The 23,364-nt window shown below is 45.7% G+C and overlaps 1 protein-coding gene across 2 annotated transcripts in view; it reads left to right on the forward strand.

The window, feature by feature from the left end:
• UBE2F (ubiquitin conjugating enzyme E2 F (putative)) overlaps positions 1 to 23,364 on the forward strand; it is an 80,133-nt gene that overhangs the window by 36,916 nt on the left and 19,853 nt on the right. For both annotated transcript variants that reach the window (XM_069860636.1, XM_069860637.1), the window contains 2 exons: positions 11,966 to 11,998; positions 14,519 to 14,581. In XM_069860636.1, coding sequence (XP_069716737.1) covers positions 11,966 to 11,998; positions 14,519 to 14,581 — 96 coding nt within the window. The remainder of the gene's footprint in view (positions 1 to 11,965; positions 11,999 to 14,518; positions 14,582 to 23,364) is intronic.

The following is a 23,364-nucleotide window of genomic DNA, read 5'->3' on the forward strand; positions in this document are numbered from 1 at the left end:
ATAGGTGTGTGCTGTATTTCTGTGACAAAAAACCAGCAGATGTTACTGCTGCAGCCACTCCGAGTGTGTCAATAAAACCATGCAAATAGAGAACACAACCCCTCAAAAGCCACGTGCACAAACTAGCTCTGCCGTGTGCTACTGTCTGCGTTCATGTTATGTGCTTAACCTTTTAGAAGGCTGAAGGTTTAGAAGTTTTAGATTGTGTCTCATCTTCTCTATCCTTGTGGTGGCAGCAGAGCTCTTATGTGGAAAACCCTTCAAAATCCTTCAAAATAAACTGCTGTGACCTTTTTAGCACTTTCTGTAGTATCAAATAGGTAGGAGCATGGAGAGGCATTTAAATCTTTCTGAAATAATGAAAATCTTCTAAATACTCTGTAAAAGTTACTTGATAAAATGTATTTTAACAGTAGAGAATTCTTCAGGGGGGTGGGTGGAAGCTGACTCAGTTTTGGTTTCTAGTACTTGGTGTCATCTCATCCCTGATTGAATTCTCTGAGTTACTACATGTTGAGCATTATGTTTTTCCCACTTTACTTCTTCCTGCTACTGCACATGTTTTCCATGGAGCACTGGGAACAGCAGCCTGTGCACTAGTGAGGCCACCACAGAAAGTGCTGTTCCTGAATTCCCATGTCATACCTTTTTAATCAGGTTATGAAGAAAATTGGACTTTAACCCTGAAGGAGATCATTCCTGGATTAAAGTTTTAAAACAATCTAGGTAGACTTTTTTGATCACTGTTGATAGGATTGTAAACTATTTCTTACTCCATAGAAACCCTCCGGAGTCCTGAATGCTTAGGGGTTTCTGGCAGCAGTTTGGTCTATGGATTGTGTAAAAACTGATGCAATGCTTTGGAACTGATCTTTGTGTAACTTTTACTTCTTTATAGCTAGCTGTGAGTTAGCAACAGGAGCTTAATTTACCTTTCAGTCTCCATTCTGTTATGTCCCACATCGTTTTATTGCATACGACAATAATCTCTAATCCAGAGTATTCATAAAGCTGAGGGCTGCTGCAGGTATTCTGTGCCTCTGCTCAGAACGTCTGAACTTGCTTTTCTCCTTTTAGGTTTGATGACCAAAATGGAAAAGAAAGTAAATACATGGTTTCAGTTCCACTAGGAAGAAATTCTTCATGATGAGGGTGTTGAGGCCCAGGTTGCCCAGGGAAGTTGTGGCTGCCCCGTCCCAGATGATGTTCAAGGCCAGGGTGAATGAAGCTGTGAGCACCCTGGTCCAGTGGGAGGTGTCCCTGCCCATGGCAGGGGGGTTGGAAATGGAAAGGCTTTGAGTTCCCTTCCAACCCAAACTATTCTATTGTTTACGTCACCAGAAATACTGGCTTTTAAATAGCTAGAGTGAAGTAACGCTATTGCTGTTACTCTGATAACCTGCTTCTTCCCTCTCAATAATTCCCATTTCAAAGTCAAGTGTAGCTCCTGTCGGTCCTCAACGTGCATTGCTTTGTATGTTGTTCGCCACCAGTATCATCTGCCCGGTTAAGATAGGCCTCCCTGCTGCGCATTGGCTTTCTCTCAAATGCTTGTTTGCACTTTGCTATAGAATTATCTCGGGTGATTGATTTTAAAAAATAAAGGAAGAAGTGATCTGTCTATTGTGATTGCCTAATTGGTTCTAAAAGTCAAGCTGTTCCTCCTGCAATTATCTCTAACAAACTCTAACTGGAAATTGGTTGGTGACTGATTTATGAACCATAAAAATAATCAAAACACACTTATGCAACTCTGACTCTGGGGGCCAGAGCAAAGTAATGTTGAAACCAGCATTTTAAATTCATAGAATCATAGAATTGCTTGGATGGAAAAGACCTTTGAGATCATCAAGTCCAACTGTACCTGTCCTCTACTAAACTAGATCCCTGAGCACCTCATTTACCCATCTCCCAAACTCCTCCAGGGATGGGGACTCCACCACCTCCCTGGGCAGCCTCTGCCAGTGCCCAAAAACCCTTTCAGTAAAGAATTTTTTCCTGATGTCTAATCTGAAGCTGCCCTGGTGCCACTTGAGGCAATTTCCTCTTGTCTTATCACCTGTCACTTGGGAGAAGAGACCAGCACCGACCTCTCTACAACCTCATTTCAGGCAGTTGTAGCCAGGGATGAGGTCTCCCTTCTCCCTTTTTTCCAGGATAAACAACTCAAGGTCCTTCAGCTGCTCCTCAAAACCCTTTTTCTCCAGCCCCTTCTTCAGCTCCGTTCCCCTTCTCTGGACAGGCTCCAGCCCCTCAATGTCCTTCTGGGAGTGAGGGGCCCAAAACTGAACCCAGGATTCAGTAGGATGGATGTTCAAAGGGAGTATTTGGTCCTTGGTTTTGTGTGCCTGTTTTGATGGAGCTGCAGTGGGTTTCAGATGTTTCAAGAACTCTTTTCTGTAAGATCTTTATGTTTGCTAGTGAGGTGTAGATGCATTCTGATTCTTCATTGAGATATTTTACAGAGGTGGTTTTTTGTTATTTTTGTTTTAGTACTGTCAGGAGTGACAAAAGTAGGAATGAAGACATCAAGGTAGTCTTAGACTGTAGATATGCAGGCAGCTTTTTATAGGAAAACCTTTTTTTATTTTTTCAGGAATTCCTTTCCATAGCTTCAGTTACCAGGTTAGGGAATATCTGTCAGCATTATTAGATAATCTCATCTCAAAGGATTCGACTTGTTTACGATAAACTATTGCTCCTTGGAGTTTATGCATGGGAGGCTTCTTATTTAATTAGCATTTAATCCTACATGGGAAAATACCCCTTATTTGTTGCCTTGGTTCTGCTGTCTTCAGACAGGAAAATTACTTTATTTCAAATCATACAAATGTCAAACTGAAATCTTTTGGAGAAGCAAATTGGAGGGTTTTGACTTAATTTTTCCAGTTTAGGCATAAACCTGAGTGGTTTTTAAAAAACTTCTTTATAAGCACTAAACCTTCATTCTTAATGAAAACGGGTGGCCTGCTGTCAAAATTATATGTAATTAGTGCAGAGGAGTGTTTTAAAGAGACAGGAGCTGTCACTGGCTTCAGGATGAAGGGAAAAAGGAAACCTACATGTTCTGTGTGGTTCTCATTAATTTGTGCTCCTGGTACTGTTTTGTCTTGGCCAACATTATGGTAATATTGTTCTGCTGTTGATTTATTCAAATCCTGTTTGGAACAAGTCTTTATACCGTGCGTAGAGATGTCAAAGCACGTGATTGTCAAAGCTGCCTCCCTGAGTGGACTGTGTTTGTCCCCCGTACAGGTGAGGTAGGGAGAAGGTCATCCAAAGAAGAAAAGGGAGGGCTTCATGACAGTGGCAAAGAGCACAAAATCCAGCTTTTACCATGCAGGAGGAGAAGTCACTGGGAAGTCAAGCATAGCCTAGCAAGGAGGTTCTTGATCTTACATGAATTTGATATCTTATCTCCTGGCATCTTCTTAGTCACGATCACAGAGGCTACAGAACAGAGCACTCAAGACATCGTGTGCGGATGGCAAGGGGACGCTGTCAGGCGCGTGCCTCCTCCTGGTGCAGACCAGTACAGAGCCTTTGAGTGCTGGGGAAGAAAAAGTGGCCCCAGGTAATTGCAGTCGGTTATGTGTGTGGTTACAGTAGCTCATGGCATGCAGGTTGCTGCTTTGGGCAGAAGAATTCTTGTTCAGGCAGCGTGCCTTCCTCTTTTTTCTCTGATATCGTGCAGGAATTAACCCAGCTGGGTGGTGTTCCAGGTTCTGTCTCCGTGCCTCTTGGCACTGTTGCCTTCTTAAAACTTTTTGCACCACTTTCTTCCTGCTTGTACCATTTCCAAGAGCATGGTAGTTACTGTCATCCAAGCCTGCCCCTCACCCAGAGCAGCATGCGGCACAGTGAGAAGGAAGGAGAGGGCTGAGCTCTTAATTCTGAGCGGCTACTTCAGGACACCCTGAGTGAGCTGATGCCCAGACATAGAATCATGGAATGGTTTTGGTTGGAAGGAACCTCAAAGCCCTTGACCTCTCCAGGCCCTCGTGAAAAGCCCCTCCCCAGCATTCCTGTAGCCCCTTTCAGCACTGGAAGCTGCGCTAAGGTCTCTCTGCAGCCTTCTCTTCTCCAGGCTGAGCAACCCCAACTCTCTCAGCCTGTCATCATATGGGAGGTGCTCCAGCCCTCAAATCATCTTAGTGGCTTCCTCTGGATGTGTTCCAACAGCTCCATATCCTCCTTATGTTGGGGATTCCAGAACTGGACACAGGGCTTCGAGGTAGGGTGTCGCGTCCTGCTCGCCACACTTCTGATGTGGCCCAGGACACAGTTGGACTTCTGGGCTACGAGCGCCTGTTGCCACCTGAAGTTGAGATTTTTGTAAGGAGTCATTTCCCCTGCTCTGTCTGTGCCCAGACTGTGAAAATACTTGCACAAATCAATGTCTTTGCTTTATAAAAGACTTGAAAAAGTTTCTTCCTGTCTTTAATGGTTTCTGGGAAAGCTAAATCTTTGTTTTAAATACAGTAGCTGTTGTTGCTGGGCTGTTTTTAAAGAGTGATTCAGTAAACAGTGTAGTATGTTAGTAAATCTGATTAAACTGTGCTTGTTTGCCCCAAATTGTTGATTTCTGAATATGCAATTTGTGTTAACTTTAATCAGTTGAGTAGACTGGTCTCCAGAGGGCGATAGCTTCAGTGTTCATAATCACTGTAGTGTAGTTCATTAAGAAGCTATCACAGAATTCCCCTGGGAATAATTTATAGGAGATTATCTGTTTGCTCTGAAGTAACCTTGGGGACGAACGTCAAGGAGTCAGTCAGAAACGTAAGGGCTTTTACAGGAGCGCTCCTGCATGCTTGGCAATTCACAACTGCCTTGGCCTGGGAGAAGAACAGGCTAGAGTTGTTCCTCTTTTCTTCCCTCTGGTATATTCGAGCACAGAAGAAATCGTTTTCCACCCTTCCTCCGCCTTTTGTGTTTGCTAACTGGAGCAGTTCATGCCATTTAAATCACCCAGAGCCCTCTGAGTGAGCTGCTGCCTCGTGTTTGGGTGGGAGGCTTGAGTTGGAGAACTGGGATGGCCTTTGTGGATGATTAAAGAAAGCTGGCGTTCTGTTCAGTGCCTTTATTCCAGGTGGAAACGGTGTTTGACCTACTGTGGGAATTCTGTAAGATGCCGTAGCAGTACTGCATGTGGGATTAGAGGAACCATATAGGAGAGGAAAAGTGAGCGATAATCTTTTATTTAGGAGAAGGCTGCTTGGGAGGGAAGCAGGCTTTTTGTAAGCTGAGAAGTGCCTAACATCTCTGGACTGAAAAGATGCTTTTTTAAACCCAGTGCTGAGTTTTGTGCATCAGTTCCAGCATGGTGGTTGCAGAGAGGTCCTTGATCCACAGGGGATATTGGAGACATTTGAGGAGGCACCTGGAGGAGTCAGAGAAGTCCCACAGAGCCTGGGAAGGTGGGGCAAGCTGGGATGAAGGATGCTTAGTTTTCCAGGCTGTGCTGCAGAGAGAAGAGCTGTAGAGACGACAAAAAAAGGTGAATGGAAGTGGAAACCCACTTTGAGCTGGTGTGTGGGCAGGCAGGACAGCACAGAGGCGCCCCAGGAGGCAGCCGGGCAGTGACCTGACTTGCAGCATATTGGGTTCAGGTGGCATTGCAAGCCCTTTTCCAAAATGTGGTGTACAAAGCTTGGCACTTGTTTAACTGGAGTTACTGCTTCAGTGTGTAGGGAAGAAAAAAACGGCTTCAGACATCTGCTTGTATCGGCAACTGCTGCTCCTTTCATTGCCCTGAATGGATTAAATTGTTTGCACATCAAAAATGGTGTAGTAAAGGGATTTGATTTAATCAGTCTATTAGATCAGAAATGCTGTTTAGAGTATGTGGAGCTTCTGAAGAAGTTTCTTTGATTGAACATTCATTAGTTGTTTTTGTTTGCCTTTTTCTCTGCATAAATTGCTGTATTAGATATAGATATGTATATAGATGTATTAGATAAAGGAAAACCTTGATTTAAAATTTACCTGTGTCACGGCTTAGCCCTGGCCTGGCCAATTTCAGCCAGCTAAAACCAAATGGTTGTGCTTCCCGTTCCCTTCCTCCCACCCCCAGGAAAAGGAAAATGAGAGGAAAAAAAGGCTTCCATGTTGGAAAACTAAAAAAGCTTTAATAAAATAGTAATAATAAAATAGGTAGAATTATCTGAGGTCACATCCTCACCCCTCGTGACTGTCTGTCACCACAAATGCTGCAGAGCGAATATAAGGGAATGAGTCCAAGGCTGGAAAGGAGCTGAGCTCAGGAACTGGATTCAGGAACACACGGTTGTGGGGTCAAGGCAAACAGACAGACGAGGTCCTCACTGGATGGCAGCCATCACAGAGGAGAGACCCTTATGATCTGTTAAGTTTATACTGAGAATGATGTCTGTGGGATGGAACACTCTGTTGGTCAGTTTGGGGGCACCTCTCCAGCCCTTTTTTTGTGACCTTTTTCGCCTCTTTGACTTAGAGCATCCACCAGCTCTGGAATGACTTTGGTTTCTATAGGAATAAGTGTGTTTGTCTTTCTGCATCCCTGTGTTATCACTGCTAGAGAGAAACACTGTCTGAAAAACATGTAGTTTCAGAAAATGAAGTTACTGAGACCAGACAGAGCTGAAGTCAGAAAAATGATTTTGGTTTAGCTCAAACCACAACAATGTGTTTGCCCTCTCTTCGGAAGCGTGTGCAGTTGTATTTCCACATCGGCAGCATCGCTAACACTTGTCTGTTAGATGGTCTCAGTAGCATCACTTTGGGGCAGCGGTTGTGATGCTGCCACTTAAGAAGATTGTCTGGATTGGCACCTCCTACAAACGCAGCGCTCCGAGACTCTGGCCTCGGGAGAGGCTATTTCATAAGCTGTATTTAGTATTTTGGTTCATTGCTCTTCAGCTTCAAGCATTGCTGCAGTGCAGGGTTTTTCCCCTCATTTATCATGCCATAAATATTAATAAATCTGTGGGCAGGGGTTTAATGTAACTTTTCACTCAAATGCAACACAGAAATACTCAAGGAAAAGAGCTGACATGAAGGGTTATTTATAACAGTCTCTTGGCCTTCTGACTTGTTTCTGTTGACTTTCCCATGCTTGAGCTCCAAGTGGTGACAGTGCCATGAGCCCTGTGTTTCCTTCATCACCCCCTCTTCCACTTTCCAGGTGCTGCTCTGCTTGGGAACCCCAGCTCCTTAGCTCAAGTGTAGCCAAGGATGCTGTTTTATTAAATTAAAAGAAAACAGAAGGTTTTGAACTGCTAAATCTGACAGGGTCTGTTCTTTGGTGGTTTGCAAATCCTTTTGGTTAGGCAGGGAAGTGTGAGGCAGTTCAGGCAAGGGTTTATCTGTGAGCATCTCTGTGGAGGTGAAGAATGCAAAATGATTATTTTTCCATTGCAACAGTGTCAGGCTTTTCAGATATGAAATACTTGCTTCACTTCTCATCTGTCCCATCCCACTTCCCTTCCTCAATATCCTAGATTTAAATCCAGGCGAACCTCAAATTCATTACAAAACTGTTGCCTACTGGTAGTAATTTAGCGTTATTTTTCATGGAGCCGTGCAAGGTTATGAAATGAATTCAGCAAATCATAAACGTGAATAGGTGGAAACAGAAGAGAAATGGTATTAAGAATTTCACTCATAAGTTACTCAGTAATAGTAATAGTCCTTTTATGCTTTTTGGTGTCTAGAATAGCTGTGAAAATCTACACTGCTCTGAAAACTCACAGCCCACAGAGGTCTTTGCTGGTTTTTTGGTGTTTGGGGTTTTGGGGTTTTTTTTTGATAGAACTCTTCAAAGCTAGCTTGAGTTAAATAATGAGTCGAGTGTTCCGAAGCCTTAAAACCAGGGTTCAACAAAGGAGGATTTGTGAGCAAGTTAAATTGGCTTCAAAAGGGGGTGCTTGCGGAATGATACGAGGATACAGTTTACACTTCTGCTTGCAGTTGCAGCATTTACTTGTGTGGGGCAGGACCCGCCACCACTTGTCTTAGAGCAGGAGGTGTTTTATCTGGAGGGACACTACCCGTGTCCTGCTGGGGAGGCTCAGGAGACCAGGGCTTCAGCACTCCCACATCTAAAGAGAGGTGATCTCATCAGAATCGTAGAATGGTTTGGGTTGGAAGGGACCTTAAAGTTCCTCCAGTTCCATGCCCTGCCATGGGCAGGGACACTTCCCACTGGACCAGGCTGTTTGAAGTCCCATCCAACCTGGCCTTGAACACGTCCAGGCATGGTCAGCTACAACAATCAGTGTGACCGAGTTTCTCTTTTGCCACGCTGATAAGGGGTTGAACAGTTGTGAACAACTTGCAACCCTGTGAATGTCTTCTTGGTGTTCAGGTGGGATTTGGAAATGGACAGTGCGTGAGTCTGAGCTCCTTGTAGCTCTTCAGGATGTATTTTAACATCAGTATTGCAGCTCAGCATCACATTCTTCAGCTAGTCTTCTCTCACGTGGTGTAGATGAAAGGCAACCCTTAAAAAGCTAATTTATTCTTGCTTCTTCAAGTGGAACAAAGCAAATTACTGTGGTTTAGTGAGGTCCCGTTATCAGAGGTTGCAAGAAACACACAGTAGGTTAAAAGATGCAAGAAGTTCTTAATGGTCCCAAGACATTCACTCTGCCTCTGTGAGGGGCAGTGCAGCCTCCAAGGGCAGCAGTGGAAGGGGCTCCTGATCTCCTGGGGTCAGAGCATCCTCTGTGGCTCTCAGCCATCTCTGGTACCCACCCAGCATCCGTGCTGCCAGCAGCATATGTAGGGACACTCGAGTGGAGCAGTCCCCAAGAGCAGAGGTGCTGTGGCAGCCTGTGCTGCCTAAATGCTGGAGTGTGAAGTGGAGGCTGAGACCTTCATGCCTGTCCCTGTTCTCCAGGCTCTCCACACCCCTGAAATCTTGCTTTAATTGGTGACTTTGCCTTATTTTTTCTCGGACCACCGCCCTGTGGAAATAATTTATTCCCAGGATTGCTTAACGCAGGTGTCCTTAATGCCGTGTTTTGCCAACCTCTTCTGTGCCTGGTTTCTCTGGCAGGAGTTGTAGTTGAACAAGCAGCACAGAACTGGAATAGAGGTCAAAATTATGACTTTCATCCATTATTTGAAATGTTCTGCTTTTTGTCAGAGCTGTGGAGGCAGTGGCAGCGTGATCATTTGGGAGTAGGGCTGACTCTTCAGCACCATACAGATACCTGTAATTCTGAGGTGTCTTGGGTCTGCCCTGCTGGGCAGTTTGTGTGTCTGTGCTGCCATGGAAGGTGATTTCACAGAATGTGCTGAGTTGGAGGAGATCCACAAGGATCATCAAGTCCAGATTCTGTCCCTGCACAGGACAACCCCAACATTCACACTGTGGGGCTGAGAGCATTGGACAAATGCTTCTGGAATATTGTCAGGCTTGGTGCCCTGACTGCTTCCCTGGGAGCTGTTCCAGTGCTCCACCATCCTCTGGGGGAAGAACCTTCTCCTATAATCCATCGTAACCCTTCCCTGGCATATCTTCCTGCTGTTCCCTAGGGTCCTGTCATTGGTCACCAGAGAGATGAGCTTTGTGCCGCCTCCTTCTCTTGTGAGGAAGCTGTTAACTGTGATGAGATCTCCCCACCATCTCCTCTTCTCCAGGCCGGATAGACCAAGTAACTTCAGCCGCTCCTCATGTGGCTTTTGAAAAAGTTGCTCTTTGCCACATTTGGTGCTTGCAGAAGCTCCGTGAGGAGGAGATGCTGAAACTGAAAACACTGCCTGACAATACAAGCTTTGCTAGGCAGATTCATGTTATTGAAAGCTGATAAACCGAGTTGGTTTTTTGTGCAGGATCAAAGGAAAATTGGATTGTGAGTGGCTGCTGTTCGGATAATGCTGACATTGTGTCTTTTTCATTAGGGCATAATTGGACAGCATTCTTGAGGGATATGGGTTTCTGTGGTCCATCGCTCCCAGCGGAGGGCCCAAAGCAGGGAACAAACTGAAATCATAGAATGGTTTGGGTTGGAAGGGACCTTAAAGCCCATCCAGTTCCAACCCCCTGCTGTGAGCAGGGACACCTCCCACTGGATCAGGTTGCTCAAAGTCCCATCCAACCTGGCCTTGAACACCTCCAGGGATGGGGCAGCCACCACTTCCCTGGGCAACCTGTGTAGAGGCCTCTCCTCCCTCAGTGTGAAGAATTTCTTCCTAATATTTAGTCTCAAACTTCCCCCTTCCAATTTAAAGCCATTTCAAGTTCTTCGCTGTGGATGGGAAGTTTTTACTTTGAGGCTTTATCTTTATTGTGAAAGCCATGAAGTCTTTACTATGCAGCATTTGTGCTGCTGCTGGAAATCAGGCAGCGTGGGTTTCATGGGCAGGTGCTCAGTGCTGGCAGGATGTAAGGGCTGGAGATGAAGCACTGGTAGGTGCGAGCTCCAATGCCCAGGCTTCAGCAGGTTTTGCAGCCAGGTAGCTTAGTTCTATTGCTACTGAAGCAGATAATCTTTCCTCTAGGCAGAAAAGCTCAGCCTCGGGAGTTGGTGGTAGGTGGTGCTTTTAAGTTTCTTTCTGTACTATTTGGATCCTGTGTGTTTTCTTGTTCTCCAAAGGTTGAGGATGTGGGCCCTTAGCTCAGTGCTGGTGGAACCCTTTTGGAGGTGCCCAAGCCAGAATAAGCTGGGTTTGGTGACACTGAATGAGGGAGTATTTGGAGGCAGATTCCCCTGGAGCTTCCCATTGGCAGGAATTGTGAACTCTCTCTATTTGGCTATGGTTAAATAGGCAGCAGAATTGTTTAAGACACAATGCTTATATAAGAATGGTGTTTCTCTGTATTAGTACTGCATCACAATCTATTTTCCCTGTATTTTGACAGTTTCAAATATATCTGACACCGTTTTAATATTTAATTTTAGAAATAGAGTGCTAAATTAAGTTTTATCCCCTCCCTTAGAACTAAGCAGCGTGGTTTTCAGTTGGTGGCGTGTATGAAGGGATTTTCGCTTTCCTTGGGTAGAGGAGCAACAGGGATAAGGCTGTTAAACACACGGAATGATCTGAAGTTATATTAAATGTGCAGTATTTCAGGTTTGGTGACTTCTAAATATAAAGAACCCATGAAATGGGAAAGCTTTCTCAATATTTTGATATAAGTTAGTAAAACCTCACCCTTAATCTAGATTTGTGTGCTGGTTTAGACCTGTCCCGGCCAATTTCGGCAGCTAAAACTCAGCAATTGGGCACCCAGTTCCCTTCCTACCACCCCCAGGAAAAGGGTAATGAGAGGAAAGACTTGTGGGTTGGAAACAAAAACTATAGCTTTAATGGAATAATAATAATAATAATGAAGAAAATCATAGAAACTAGTAAAATATATACAAATATGAGATCGTGTCCTCACCCCTCAATGACTCTACGTCACCACAGATGCTGCAGAGCAGACGTGAGGGAAAGGCTCCGAGGTTGGAAGGAAGTTAAAGCTCAGGAACTGGATTCAGGAACGAATGGATGTGGGATCAAGGCAAACAGGCAGACGTGGTCCTCGCTGGACACTGGTTGTTGCAGAAGGCAGAGAGACCCTTGTGAACTCTCATTTTATACCAAGAATAGCATCTGTGGAATGGAATGCTCTGTTGGCCAGTGTGGGGTCACCTCTCCTGTCCACCCCTCCCTGCACGTGCGGCCCTTTTTCACCAGCTCAAGGGTGGCTTTGGTTTCTATAGGGGATAAGTAAGCAATGGCCTTTCTGCATCCCAGCGCCCTGTGTTATCACTGCTAGAGAGAATGCTGTCTGAAAAGCATGCAGTTAACTTTCAGAAAATGAAGTTACTTAGACAACACTGAGTTGGAGTCACAAAACTGACTCTAATTGAGGTCAAACCACAATAATTTGCTTTCTTGTAATTTCATGGATTAATAGAAAAACTAAGTATGTGAACGTGTTCCAAACAGCTGAAATGCATCACTAACCCACTGTGCTTTTCCTTTGCAGGATGTCGTCTGGGGGTTAAACTCTTTATTTACTGTAAGTAAATGAATATTTTTGTATATCCCTTTCCTTTTCCCTGCCTGCTTTGGTTTCAGCCTCACCTGATGGGAACCAATCTGTTGCCTCTTAAACTTGAGGTTGTTGTCAGGGGGTGTTGTTTGTACGCGTGTGAACTCAGCCTGTGCTTTCCTTTGTACAGTTGTGACAGTCATACAGATGGTGTGAAATGCCAGATCTTTTGTACATCACTTTTAGTTTTAGTTACAAATCTGTTATGGGATGTTTTGCTAACAAGTTACCTGGGATCTTCTACACAGGATGAATCACAGAACAGTTTGGGTTGGAAAGGACTCTAAGCCCACTCAGTTCCTACCCCCTGCCATGGGCAGGGACACCTCCCACTGGATCAGGGGCTCCAAGCCCCATCCAACCTGGCCTTGAACACCTCCAGGGGTAACCTGGGTCAGGGCCTCCCCACCCTTCTCACTGTGAAGAATTTCTTCCTAATGTCTAATCTAAATCTTCCAATTTAAAGCCATTCCCTCTTGTCCTATCCCTGCACTCCCTGATCGAGAGCCCCTCCCCAGCTTTCCTGCAGCCCCTTTCAGTCCTGGAAGCTGCTCTAAGGTCTCCCCAGAGCCTTCTCTTCTCCAGGTTAAAATTCCTTCCACTGGTCTGCAGGAAATAGAGATTCACATTGCTCTGAGCAGGAATTGTGTTGTTGGTTTTTAAACACAATACTTAGGAATTAATGACTTCCCAGCAGTCTCATTCCTAGTTTGAATATAGATGTTCAAGGGCCTTGTTACCCACTCCCTGCGTTTTGCATAAACCCTAGTTTGTCACCAAAATGATAACGATTTTGTTCAGGGATCTCATTTCCCCCTTTTGCCTTAGATTGGCAGGAGCAAAACCCTAATTACAACTTGAAAATGGAGGACAGGGCAGGAAGCTGCCCAAGTAGGCAGGATACGGCAGCTGCCTTTGCGCTAAAAGCAGAGAGTGGCCAAGTCCTACTGTGCCGAAGCTGCTTCTTTAGGGAGTGCAGGATTATTGTCCCCTTCAGCAGCGACAGCTGCTGAAGGGGACAATAATCCTGCACTCCCTAAAGTGCTGTTGCTGCTGAAGTGGGAAGGCCAGGAGGAAGCAAAGAAAGGCACTAACTTGGTTATCACTTTTGTCATTACACTGGAGAGAACTGCTCTGGGGTGTCCAGAGGAGGCAGTGAAAGACTTTGGCTGAGAAGCATTGTTGTGGGCTTCGCTAGTCCTGGGCCTAGACCAGGACTGGCTGCAATCTCCTAGCTTTGGTGGCATCCAAAGGCGTGATTTATTGCAACCAGTTTCTTTGGTAAATAGGTTTAGAGGATTGGAGAGCGTTTGCCTTTTCAACAAAGAGGAGTTGCATCCCACAGATAGGCTCCCACTGCGTGCTAGGTGACTGGGAGAAAGTGAAATCCACTGGAGGTACAAAGAAGCGCCTGTAAAAATAATCTGTTGGGCAAACAGCTGCAGCCAGCGATGGTCACGCATCGGGGACAACAGGGATTTGTCACGGCCAGTAGGAACCATCCTGGCTTGTCTGTTGGGTTGCTCTCACCCCCGGCTTCTTACAAGCTTGGAAAAGCTGGCATTGGCTCAGACTGGCCTTGCAGATTGTTGTGAGGCTTTCTTGAAGAAAGGAAGGGAAAATGAGGTGGAGTGGGGTCCTGGCTTGAATTAAACAAGAGGTTCACTGCTTGAAAATGAGTCAGAGAGTGACAGGAGCCTTTCACGTGTTTCACTGCTGTCACAGACTAACCTCAGACTGGGGAGAGTGAGCTGGGGTTTCGGCAGAATGGGGGATTTTGTGATTTTGTTTTTTTATAATGATTCCCCTTCTCTCAGCATCTTCTTTTCCTTTGGTTTCAACTCTAGACCCTTTCTCCTTCTGAAGTGAATATTAATTGAGATTAAACCAGCAGACCTGAGATTCATTTTGATTATTTCTGCTCCTTGTGGTCTTTGCACTCCCTTTCCTCTGGGCCCTGTTTTTCCCATTGCACTAAAACCTCCCTGTCTCCCAGGCTCCAGGTTGTTTCTTCTCAGAAGGAATGAGATTGCTTCGTTCTTGGGGGTGCTATTATGAAACTCTTCCTACTTTATCACCAGGCTGATTGCAAGAGTCTTTTTTGAGGGTTTATTTTACCCTTGAACAAAAATCAGCAGGAATTGTGTGTGCATTCCTTTGAAATTTGATTTAAAACTCAGTTTTCCAATAGAAACGCATCACTGGAGGAGAAAGCAGTGTCACGGGGCTGTGTGTGGTGTGCTGCCAGATAGGGTCAAATACCATGCTGCTGTTGTCCTTTAATTGACTCATTATTTGGTTTGCAATCATCAAACTCATTGACATTTCCCTTTGGCGGGGGTGCCTGTCAAGGTAGTGAGAAAGTGGCACCACGTTTGCTGGTCTTCGCTTTGTTTCATTACCTTGTTCGTTAGGGCTCTGGATTCCTTGTGTAATGCAGGGAGTGGAAACCCTGTAACGTTCTCTTTTTTACTTCCCCCACCCCAGGATCTTCTGAATTTCGACGATCCTTTGAATATTGAGGCAGCAGAGCATCATTTGCGTGACAAGGTGAGTCAGTGGTTTATTTAAAGCACGTTGTTCCTAAACAAATCTGCATACTGCACTGGCGATTCCTAGTCAGTCCTTTTAAAGCATTGGAGCTGGTGCTTCAGGCAGTGACTCATTGTACCAGCAACCCTTTATTCAAACAAAATGTGCTTTATCTGGGAAAGTAAACATGACACAGTAGCGGTGCTCGCCATATGCTAGACTTGATGACCCTAATGTAGTCATAGCTCCAAAATATGTGATCTTTTCCTTCTTGTTCCTGAGATTTTTTCCCTGTGTCATGTTTTAGCCCTGGCCTGACATATTTCAGCAGCTAAAATTGAGCAGTTGGCCTCTCAATTCCCTTCCCCCAGGCACCCAGGGAAAGGGAAGTGAGAGGGAAAATTCTTGCAGGTTGGAAATGAAAACAGCCTTAATAATAATAATAGTAGTAGTAGTAAAGATAATAATAATATATGAAATTGTGCTCTCGATGACTACTTCACCACAAACACTGCAGGGAACACAAGGTGAGTGGCAGGAGGGAGCTGGGCTCAGGAACTGGATTCAGGAACACATGGATCCAGGATGGAGGCAAACAGACAAACGAGGTCCTCCCTGGATGTCAGCCAATGCAGAAGAGAGAGACCCTTGTGATCTCTCAGTTTTAGATGGAGAATGATACGGATGGAATGCTCTGTTGGTCAGTTTGGGGTCACCGCTTCTGTCCGCCTCTCCATGCAGGTGCGACCTCTTTTCTCCTCTTTGGCTTACAGCTCCACCAGCTCAAGGATGGACTTGGTTTCTGTAGGAATAAGTGTAAGCATTGGCCTTTCTGCATCCCCGTGCCCTGTGTGATCACTGCTAGAGAGGGACACTGTCTGAAAAGCTTGATGTTAACTTTCCAAAAATGAAGTTACTCAGATGAGACTGAGCTGAAGTGGGAAAACTCTATCTCCTTTAGCTCAAAACCTGAAGTTGTATGTGTTTTGTGCAGCTGTGTGAGTAGCCTTTACCCCAAAATGCTTGCAAAAAGATCTCATCCTTCTCTTCTCTTCAAAATGCAGCTTTTTTTCTTCTCAACTCTTACATTTTACTTGCTTTAATTAAGCCAGAAGTAATTTTGGCACGTTTGAAAGCCAGGGGTGGAAAATTTATGGGTTTTTTTTTCACTAATCCTAGTTGTTCTGGGCAGAGCAAAGCTTGGTATGGAGTAGTATCCCGATGAACCTCTGTGAGATGCATGTCTCAATTCAGATTGAGAGTGGAGGCAGAAGTGAACAAAGTTCTGTCATCTTCATTGTGTGGAATGCAGTTGTATCGCTTTGCGTTATGTAGATGCATACCTCAAGGATATAAAAAATACACTTGGTATGCTTGCGATCTCTTGTTTTAATTAAACTCTTCCGACGCTTTTGTTCAAGATAACCTTGAAGATTGAAGAAAGCTTCCAGGTGAATGCTGATTTGAAGAGTTGCTTGAAAGCACAGCCAGGCAGTGCACCTCATTTATCTCATTTTTTTCAAGAGGAAGCACCAGGATTGGCACTTTGTCTTCCCAGCTGTTTTTTGTTTAATGAGATCTTGTAGCTTTTCTGGTATTTATCACTGTTTGAGGGCTGGGATGAGACCTTAAGCCTGAGTTGGGAAAAATCTAGTAGAAACCTACTCTGGAAGAGGGGTTTTTTTATGGTTTCATTATACAGTTTTAGCAAAGAGTGCCAGGAAGCCTTCCAAGCCTTAAGACACTGAAAGTAGTTGGGTTACAGCCTGAGAAACAAAGCCAGCACAGTGGAGGGTAGCAGGGTGAATCACTTCCTTTGTTTGCATTGTTAGACTGAATTATTCTCTGGTGTCTTGCCCAGAAAATCAATAGCTCTTTGGGAATGGTGAGGCTACGCAGCTATTGCTGAGGGTCAAACTTGGCACTTGATTTCTTCCAAGAGCCAGGGGAAAAGCAGTTTCTCTGGTGTCTGGGCAGGGTTTTGTAAGGAGTGATGCTCCCATAGTACTGGTAGAATCCTGTGTCAGATCTGCTGAGATTGTGGCGGGTGACTGACCAGCGCTGCCAATAAGTTGTTAGCCCTCAAACCAGCCGAGGAGTGATGAAACACTATGAAATCACTATCCTGCGTCACCTATCCTCATTCAGAAATTGGAAGTCTGGGGAATCCAAAGGAAGGAAGAACGTTACTTGCTTTTAAAAACACACCTTCCTCAAAAACAGAGAGGTGACCACACAAAATAGGTGGTAGCATGGACATTTTATCATAGAATCATAGCTTCAATCAATGATCTGGATGAGGGGACTGAGTGCACCCTCAGTAAGTTCACATGTGACACTAAGCTGGGTGGAAGGGTTGATCTGCTTGAGGGTGGAGAGGCTCCGCACAGGGACCTGGACAGGCTGGATGAGGCCAGTGGGATGAGATTCAACCAGGCCAAGTGCCGGGTCCTGCGCTTGGGTCGCAACAACCCTGCGCAGTGCTCCAGGCTTGGGGAAGAGTGGCTAGAAAACTGCCTGAGGAAGAAGGACCTGGGGGTGCTGGTTCGTGAGCCAAGTGGCCAAGAAGGCCATAGCATCCTGGCCTGTATCAGACACAGCGTGGCCAGCAGGAGCAGGGCAGTGATTGTGCCCCTGCACTCAGCATTGGTGAGGCTGCACCTCAAATCCTGGGTCCAGTTTTGGACCCCTCACTCCAAGAAGGACATTGAGGGGCTGGAGCGCATCCAGAGAAGGGAGTGGAGCTGGGGAAGGATTTATAGCACCAGCCTTACAACGAGCGGCTGAGGGACCTGGGGTTGTTTAGCCTGGAGAAAAGGAGGCTGAAGGGAGACCTTATCACTATCTACAACTCCCTGAAAGGAGGTTGTAGTGAGGTAGGTGTTAGTCTCTTCCCCCAAATGATGGGCAACAGGACAAGAGGAAGTGGCCTCAAGTTGTGTCAGGGCAGGTTTAGTTTACAACATCAGGAAAAATTTCTTAATCTGTAGGTTTCTGAGGCCCTGGCAGAGGCTGCCGAGGGAGGTAGTGGAGCCCCCATCCCTGGAGGTGTTTAAAAGACGGGTAGTTGAGATGCTTAGGGGTGTGGTTTGGTAGTGGATAGATGTGGTTGGACTTGATCTCAAGTGTCTTTTCCAACCAAATGATTCTGTGATCAAGTCGAAACCAATAATTTTTGTCTGGAGAGATTAAATGATGCAAGGTAGAGGAAAGGCTGCTTTTGCTGTTAGCCTCAGAGGGTGCAACTGCAGCATGAGTTGGTTTAGGTCTCTCTGGGGCGTAGCTGTCACATAACGTGTTGGTGAAACTGCTGTGATCCTGTCCTGTCTCTTGCAATGCCCGATGCGATTGTCGCATGAACATTCATGAATTGTTCTTGAGACATTTTGCGTGGGTGATCAGTCATACAAGCAGTAGGTGTGTAACGTCTGTGCCTTGTAGCAGCCAAACCAAATGCACATCGAGCTGTCCACTGTGGCTCTCCTGGAGGAGATGGCTCAGTCTTTCACTGATGTCATTTTGGATTTTCAGTCCTGGGATCCCTTCACTGACATTCCAGGGTAAGTGTGGCTGCCCCAGAGGTTCACAGCTGATCTGGAACCTGCCTCTGGTTATTTAAAATGTGAGCCTGGAGTTTGTTCAGCTCCATGGGCTGATGTTAAGCCATCAAAAATCACTGCTGCCTTGCAGATGCTGGAAGAAGTCACACTGAAGATATCAGATCTTTATTATTGGTTCTTGGAAAGCTGTACTGTGAATGTTTGTGTTATAGACAAGGCTGAGAGGGACAGTTGTGATCTCTTCCTGCTTAAGGAAGCTCAGACCTAGGGCTTATAACTGAGCACATAGTTGTAGTCTTTGGGAAAGCAGCCTTGTTCTAGGATGTAAAAATGATACAAAATTCACAGCTCAACTTATTCGACTGATTGCTTTAGAAACCTATGTCTTATCTGCCGTCTGAGTTACTGCAGCTTCCGCTTCCAGCCCTCGGGGGCCTCCTTCAGCTCGAGGAAGGAGCTGTCTGTTCCTGAGCCCCTTCCCTTGCAGATTCCTTCAGCCAGTGGTCATTAGGTCACTTCTAAACAAATTCTTCTTTAAAGTACATCCAATTGTTTATACTGTTTGAGTGGTTCTACGGCTGTTCCACACGCACTTTGCGAGATGTCAGTAGGTTTTCAGAAGGTCGTACGATAAATTTGGGCAGAGTCATCAAACATCCGTTGTCATAAACACTGGATAAAGAGATTACCTCTGTATTCAGGCTTGCTACTCCTTGCTTATATATCTAAAACCTACTTTTTTACCAGAAGTCCTATGTTGGAGTTGGTTGTTTTCATGAAAAGACCTTTCCAGCAGCAGGGGATGCTGTCTGCCACCTTGTCTGACTCTTAATTGATTTTGCAGAAATAGGACCCCTGGGTTTGTTTGCATTAAGTGGTGCTGATCAAGTGGTTTCACCATCTCTGCCATCAACTTTGGAAGGCTTCAGTTTCACTAGTCAGCACAGGAAGGACATGAATCTGTTAGAGCAAGGCCAGAAGAGGCCATGGAGATGATTTGAGGACTGGAGCACCTCCCATATGAGGACAGGCTGAGAGAGGTGGGGTTGTTCAGCCTGGAGAAGAGAAGGCTCCAGGGAGACCTTAGAGCAGCTTCCAGTACAGCAAGGTGCTCCAGGAAAGCTGGGGAGGGGCTTGTGATCAGGGGGTGCAGGAAGAGGGTAAGGGGAATGTTTTTAAGCAGAAAGAGGGGAGATTGAGATGATATATCAGGAAGAAATGTTTTCCTGTGAGGGTGGGGAGGCCCTGGCCCAGGTTGCCCAGAGCAGTGGTGGCTGCCCCATCCCTGGAGGTGTCCAAGGCCAGGTTGGATGGGGCTTGGAGCAACCTGGTCTAGTGGGAGGTGTCCCTGCTCATGGCAGGGGGGTTGGAACAGACCTTTAAGGTCCCTTCTGACCCAAACCATTCTGTGATTCTGTGATTGTATTTACCTTGGCAATAAAAAACCAAATCAGCTTAGTGGTTCAGGACTTGTGTATTCCTTAGCCGGAGGTGCTGCGGGAGCTGTGACTGCTTTTTGTTAGCTGGAATTTAGGAAATACTTTCCATACGTACATCTATCACGATTGTTTTGAAATTCTGCCTCAGGACATTACAACCTGCTGGATTCCTTGGAAGCCCTTCTGTTTTCTAGTAGCGTTTGCCTTTGCCAAGGCACATTTCAAATCCGTATGTGCAGTTCACAGCAAGAAATTTCAGCACACTTGCCATGTGGCTTAAAGTAGGAATGTTTTTCCAAATGTTCCTTAGCTTTCTTCCTCACCTGGTCCTGCCATGTCAGGAAAGCTAATGCTGTGTCCTGTTTTAATTGTATTCATTTGTTATGTTTGGTACAATTTAAAAGGCTGAAGCAATTTCTGTCGTCCTGCGGATTAGCCAACGCTCATTTACTTGTTCACCCGGCGTTCTTGAGTTGTTTTAGTATGGGAAGCTGAGTAACATCATCCATGTTCTGTTCCTGCGCAATCTTTCCGTCTCAGTGAAACTCGCCTGTCAGCACTCAGTGCACGGGAGCGCATCCTGCTGCTTCGCTGTGCAGGGATAAGATAGCGCTCTGGGAGGGATTTTTCCCCACCTTGTGAAAATCTAGCCTGCCTTCTTTCATTGGACCTTTACCAGCAGTTGTGAAGTGCCAAAGCTGAGAATCCTAATCGGGGTAAGTGTGCATTTGCCAAAGATCCATCTTAAATGCAAATTTTTTACTTAATTCAGCAAGCCCTGATCTGATTTGCATCTTCCTTGGGAGGCTGTGTTATGTATTTCCAATTAGAGAGCACAGGAACGCACTGAACAGTAGGATTGTTGCCTCTTTGCTGCCTCAAGGTAACTTGTGATTGCGTTGACAAAGATCATTAATGCCATGCTTTTGTGGCCCTCTTTTTGCCTGTCCCAGCCAGAGGCAGGAGCTCTGTTGTGTAGTTATTGCTGGAAACACACGGAGGGGTGAGCCTACTGCTTCCAGACACCACTCCAGATGCCAACCATCCCGATCTATGACTGTACTCTCTTATTCTCTGTTTGTCTGCTTGGTTTTAGAGAACAGACAGCACAGCAACTTTATCTCAAAGGGGTCTTGGTTTTACCTTTTTTATTCTCTGGCCATCTTCTGCTACTCTCAGAAAGGTAGTTTTAATTGCCTTTCTACCTTTTGGGCTCATAGCAAGGCTCAGAGATGTTGTTTTGATCCTTTAATTAGTTTTTGTAGGTTTATGGGGGTGAGTTTGGTTCCACTCCAGGTTTTAGAAAGCCTGGAGACTATAGCTGATGAATTTAGCAGCTCTGGTTGTCAGTGACTGCATTTCTGGTCCATCTGTCTTCAAGTAGCTTTATTTGTTGCTATGATGTTGTTTGTAGGCAGTGGGAGGCCAAGCTGAGAGAGTTGGGGGTGTTCAGCCTGGAGAAGAGAAGGCTCTGGGGTGACCTTAGAGCAGCTTCCAGTACTGAAAGGGGCTCCAGGAAAGGTGGGGAGGGGCTCTTGATCAGGGAGTGCAGGGACAGGACAAGGGGGAACAGTTTTAACCTGAAAGAGGGGAAATGAGGATGAGATTTTAGGTAGAAATGTCTTCTTAGGAAGAAAGAGTGGCGAGGCCCTGCCCCAGGTTGCCCAGGGAAGCTGTGGCTGCCCCATCCCTGGAGGTGTTCAAGGCCAGGTTGGATGGGGCTTTGAGCAGCCTGGTCCAGTGGGAGGTGTCCCCATGGCAGGGACTGGAACTGGGTGGAGTTTGAGGTCCCTTCCAACCCAAACCATTCCGTGATTCTCTGATTGTGTTTCACTCCAAGGGAAGGGGGGTTGTACAACAAGAATGTTAAGGGGGAAATCCCAGGGAGTTGGGAGTTTAACTGCAGTTAAACATGACTCTGGACAATTCATGATGTTCCTAAGGCTGTATTCTTTGGTCTAGTTGAACTGATTTGTAGCTCTTATGGTCTTTAGTCCTTAATAAATCATCCTTACAGCTGCAGTTTATACCCGTGCCCAAATTCTGTCTCTCTGACTTCATGCGAGCCGAAGTCCTCCAGAAGACACCAAGGAGAGTATCTCCAGCCTTGTGTCACCTGGGATGCTGGTGTATTTTCATCAGCTGCACCCTCAGATGCATAACACAGGCAGTGCTGGCACCAGTGATATATGAGGACAGAAGCTGATGGGGAAGAGATTTGTTGGGACAGGCTTTTTCTTGTATCACTTGCAAGCTGCTGTCACACCTACTGAATGTTTTTCCTTTTTCCACAAGCCAATACATTACTGCTAGCGTTTTGCATTTTTTTTATTGAAGCTTTCTCTTGATAATTAAGAAAATAAGGTTTTTATTTGAGGTTTGTTTCAGTGGAGATGGGTTTATAATGTTCGTGGTGGTATGGAGTCTGAAGATGCCTCTTAGGGTTTCCTCCTAGGATTTGAGTTGCTCCACATAGCCTCAGCCCCTCAGGAAACCAGGCTTGAAGAAAAAGTCTCTCCTTAATTGCTTGCAATGTTGGGAGGTTGTTTTAATGAGTCTTCTGGGATGAACATTTTACTTGAATTACTTGGGGACTGTCTTTATGTCTTTACAAGTGAGAGCACTAATCTAATCCATTAGAAATTCCGTTGATAATTAGGAACAGTTGCCGACTGAATTATTTCACTAAAGAGCTTTTATAACCTTATGCCGGTTTTTTGAGTCCTGCAAGAGCAAACAGGTTAGGATTTTTGTAGAAGAAGCTTAATTTTTCAGTCTGTACCTTGGGCACCTGACAAACTGTGTGCTCACAGCCCAGACAGCCGCCCTTCTCCTGGGCTGCATCCAACGCAGTGAGGCCAACAGGGCGAGGGAGGGGATTTTTGCCCTCTATTCCTCTCTTGTTAGACCTCACCTGGAGCCCTGTGTCCAGTTCTGGAATCCCCAACATAAGGAGGATGTAGAACTGTTGTAATGGGTCCAGAGGAGGCTACAAAGATGATCCAAGGGCTGAAGAACCTCTGCTGTGAGGACAGGCTGAAAGAATTGGGGTTGATCATCCTGGAGAAGAGAAGGTTTCGGGGACACTTAGAGCAGCTTCCAGTACTGAAAGAGGCTCCAGGAAAGCTGGGGAAGGGCTTTTTACAAGAGCCTGGAGTGACAGGACAAGGGGAAATGGCTTTTAATTGGAAGGGGGAAGATTTAGAATTAGATATTAGGAAGAAATTCTTCACAATGAGGGTAGGGAGGCCTTGGCCCAGGTTGCCCAGAGCAGTGGTGGCTGCCCCATCCCTGGAGGGGTTCAAGGCCAGCTTGGATGGGGCTTGGAGCCCCTGATCCAGTGGGAGGTGTCCCTGCCCATGGCAGTGGGGTGGAACTGGATGGGCTTTGAGGTCCCTTCCAACCCAAACCATTCTGTGATTCTAAAAAAATGCCAGGTTCTGCGGGGGATGTGAATGGGTCTTCTGCAAACAGGTAATTTGTGGGAAGAGAAAGTTGTGGGCAAGAGGCCTGTCTCTAAGTTGCCGTCATAAGTAAGAAACAATACAGATATAGCTGTGGAAGATCTCTGGGTATCCCTTTGGAAATACAGTAGTTGAATTTCTCCCAAATGGTCTCTCTGCATGAGAAACTTGTCGTTGCCCATCATCATCTCTTAGTTCTGGTGCCACCAAGAACCAGCAGCAACTTGAATCTGTGAAAGTCCTTTTTCACCAGGGGTGATTTCATCCTTGCTGAGTTTTTTTCACTTACGGGTTTTGGGTTTTTTTTCCCATCTCAGAAACTATGAAGCTTGGCGTGG

Source organism: Phaenicophaeus curvirostris, chromosome 7 (genome assembly GCF_032191515.1).
Source record: "Phaenicophaeus curvirostris isolate KB17595 chromosome 7, BPBGC_Pcur_1.0, whole genome shotgun sequence".
In the NCBI taxonomy this organism is placed as follows: Eukaryota; Metazoa; Chordata; class Aves; order Cuculiformes; family Cuculidae; genus Phaenicophaeus; species Phaenicophaeus curvirostris.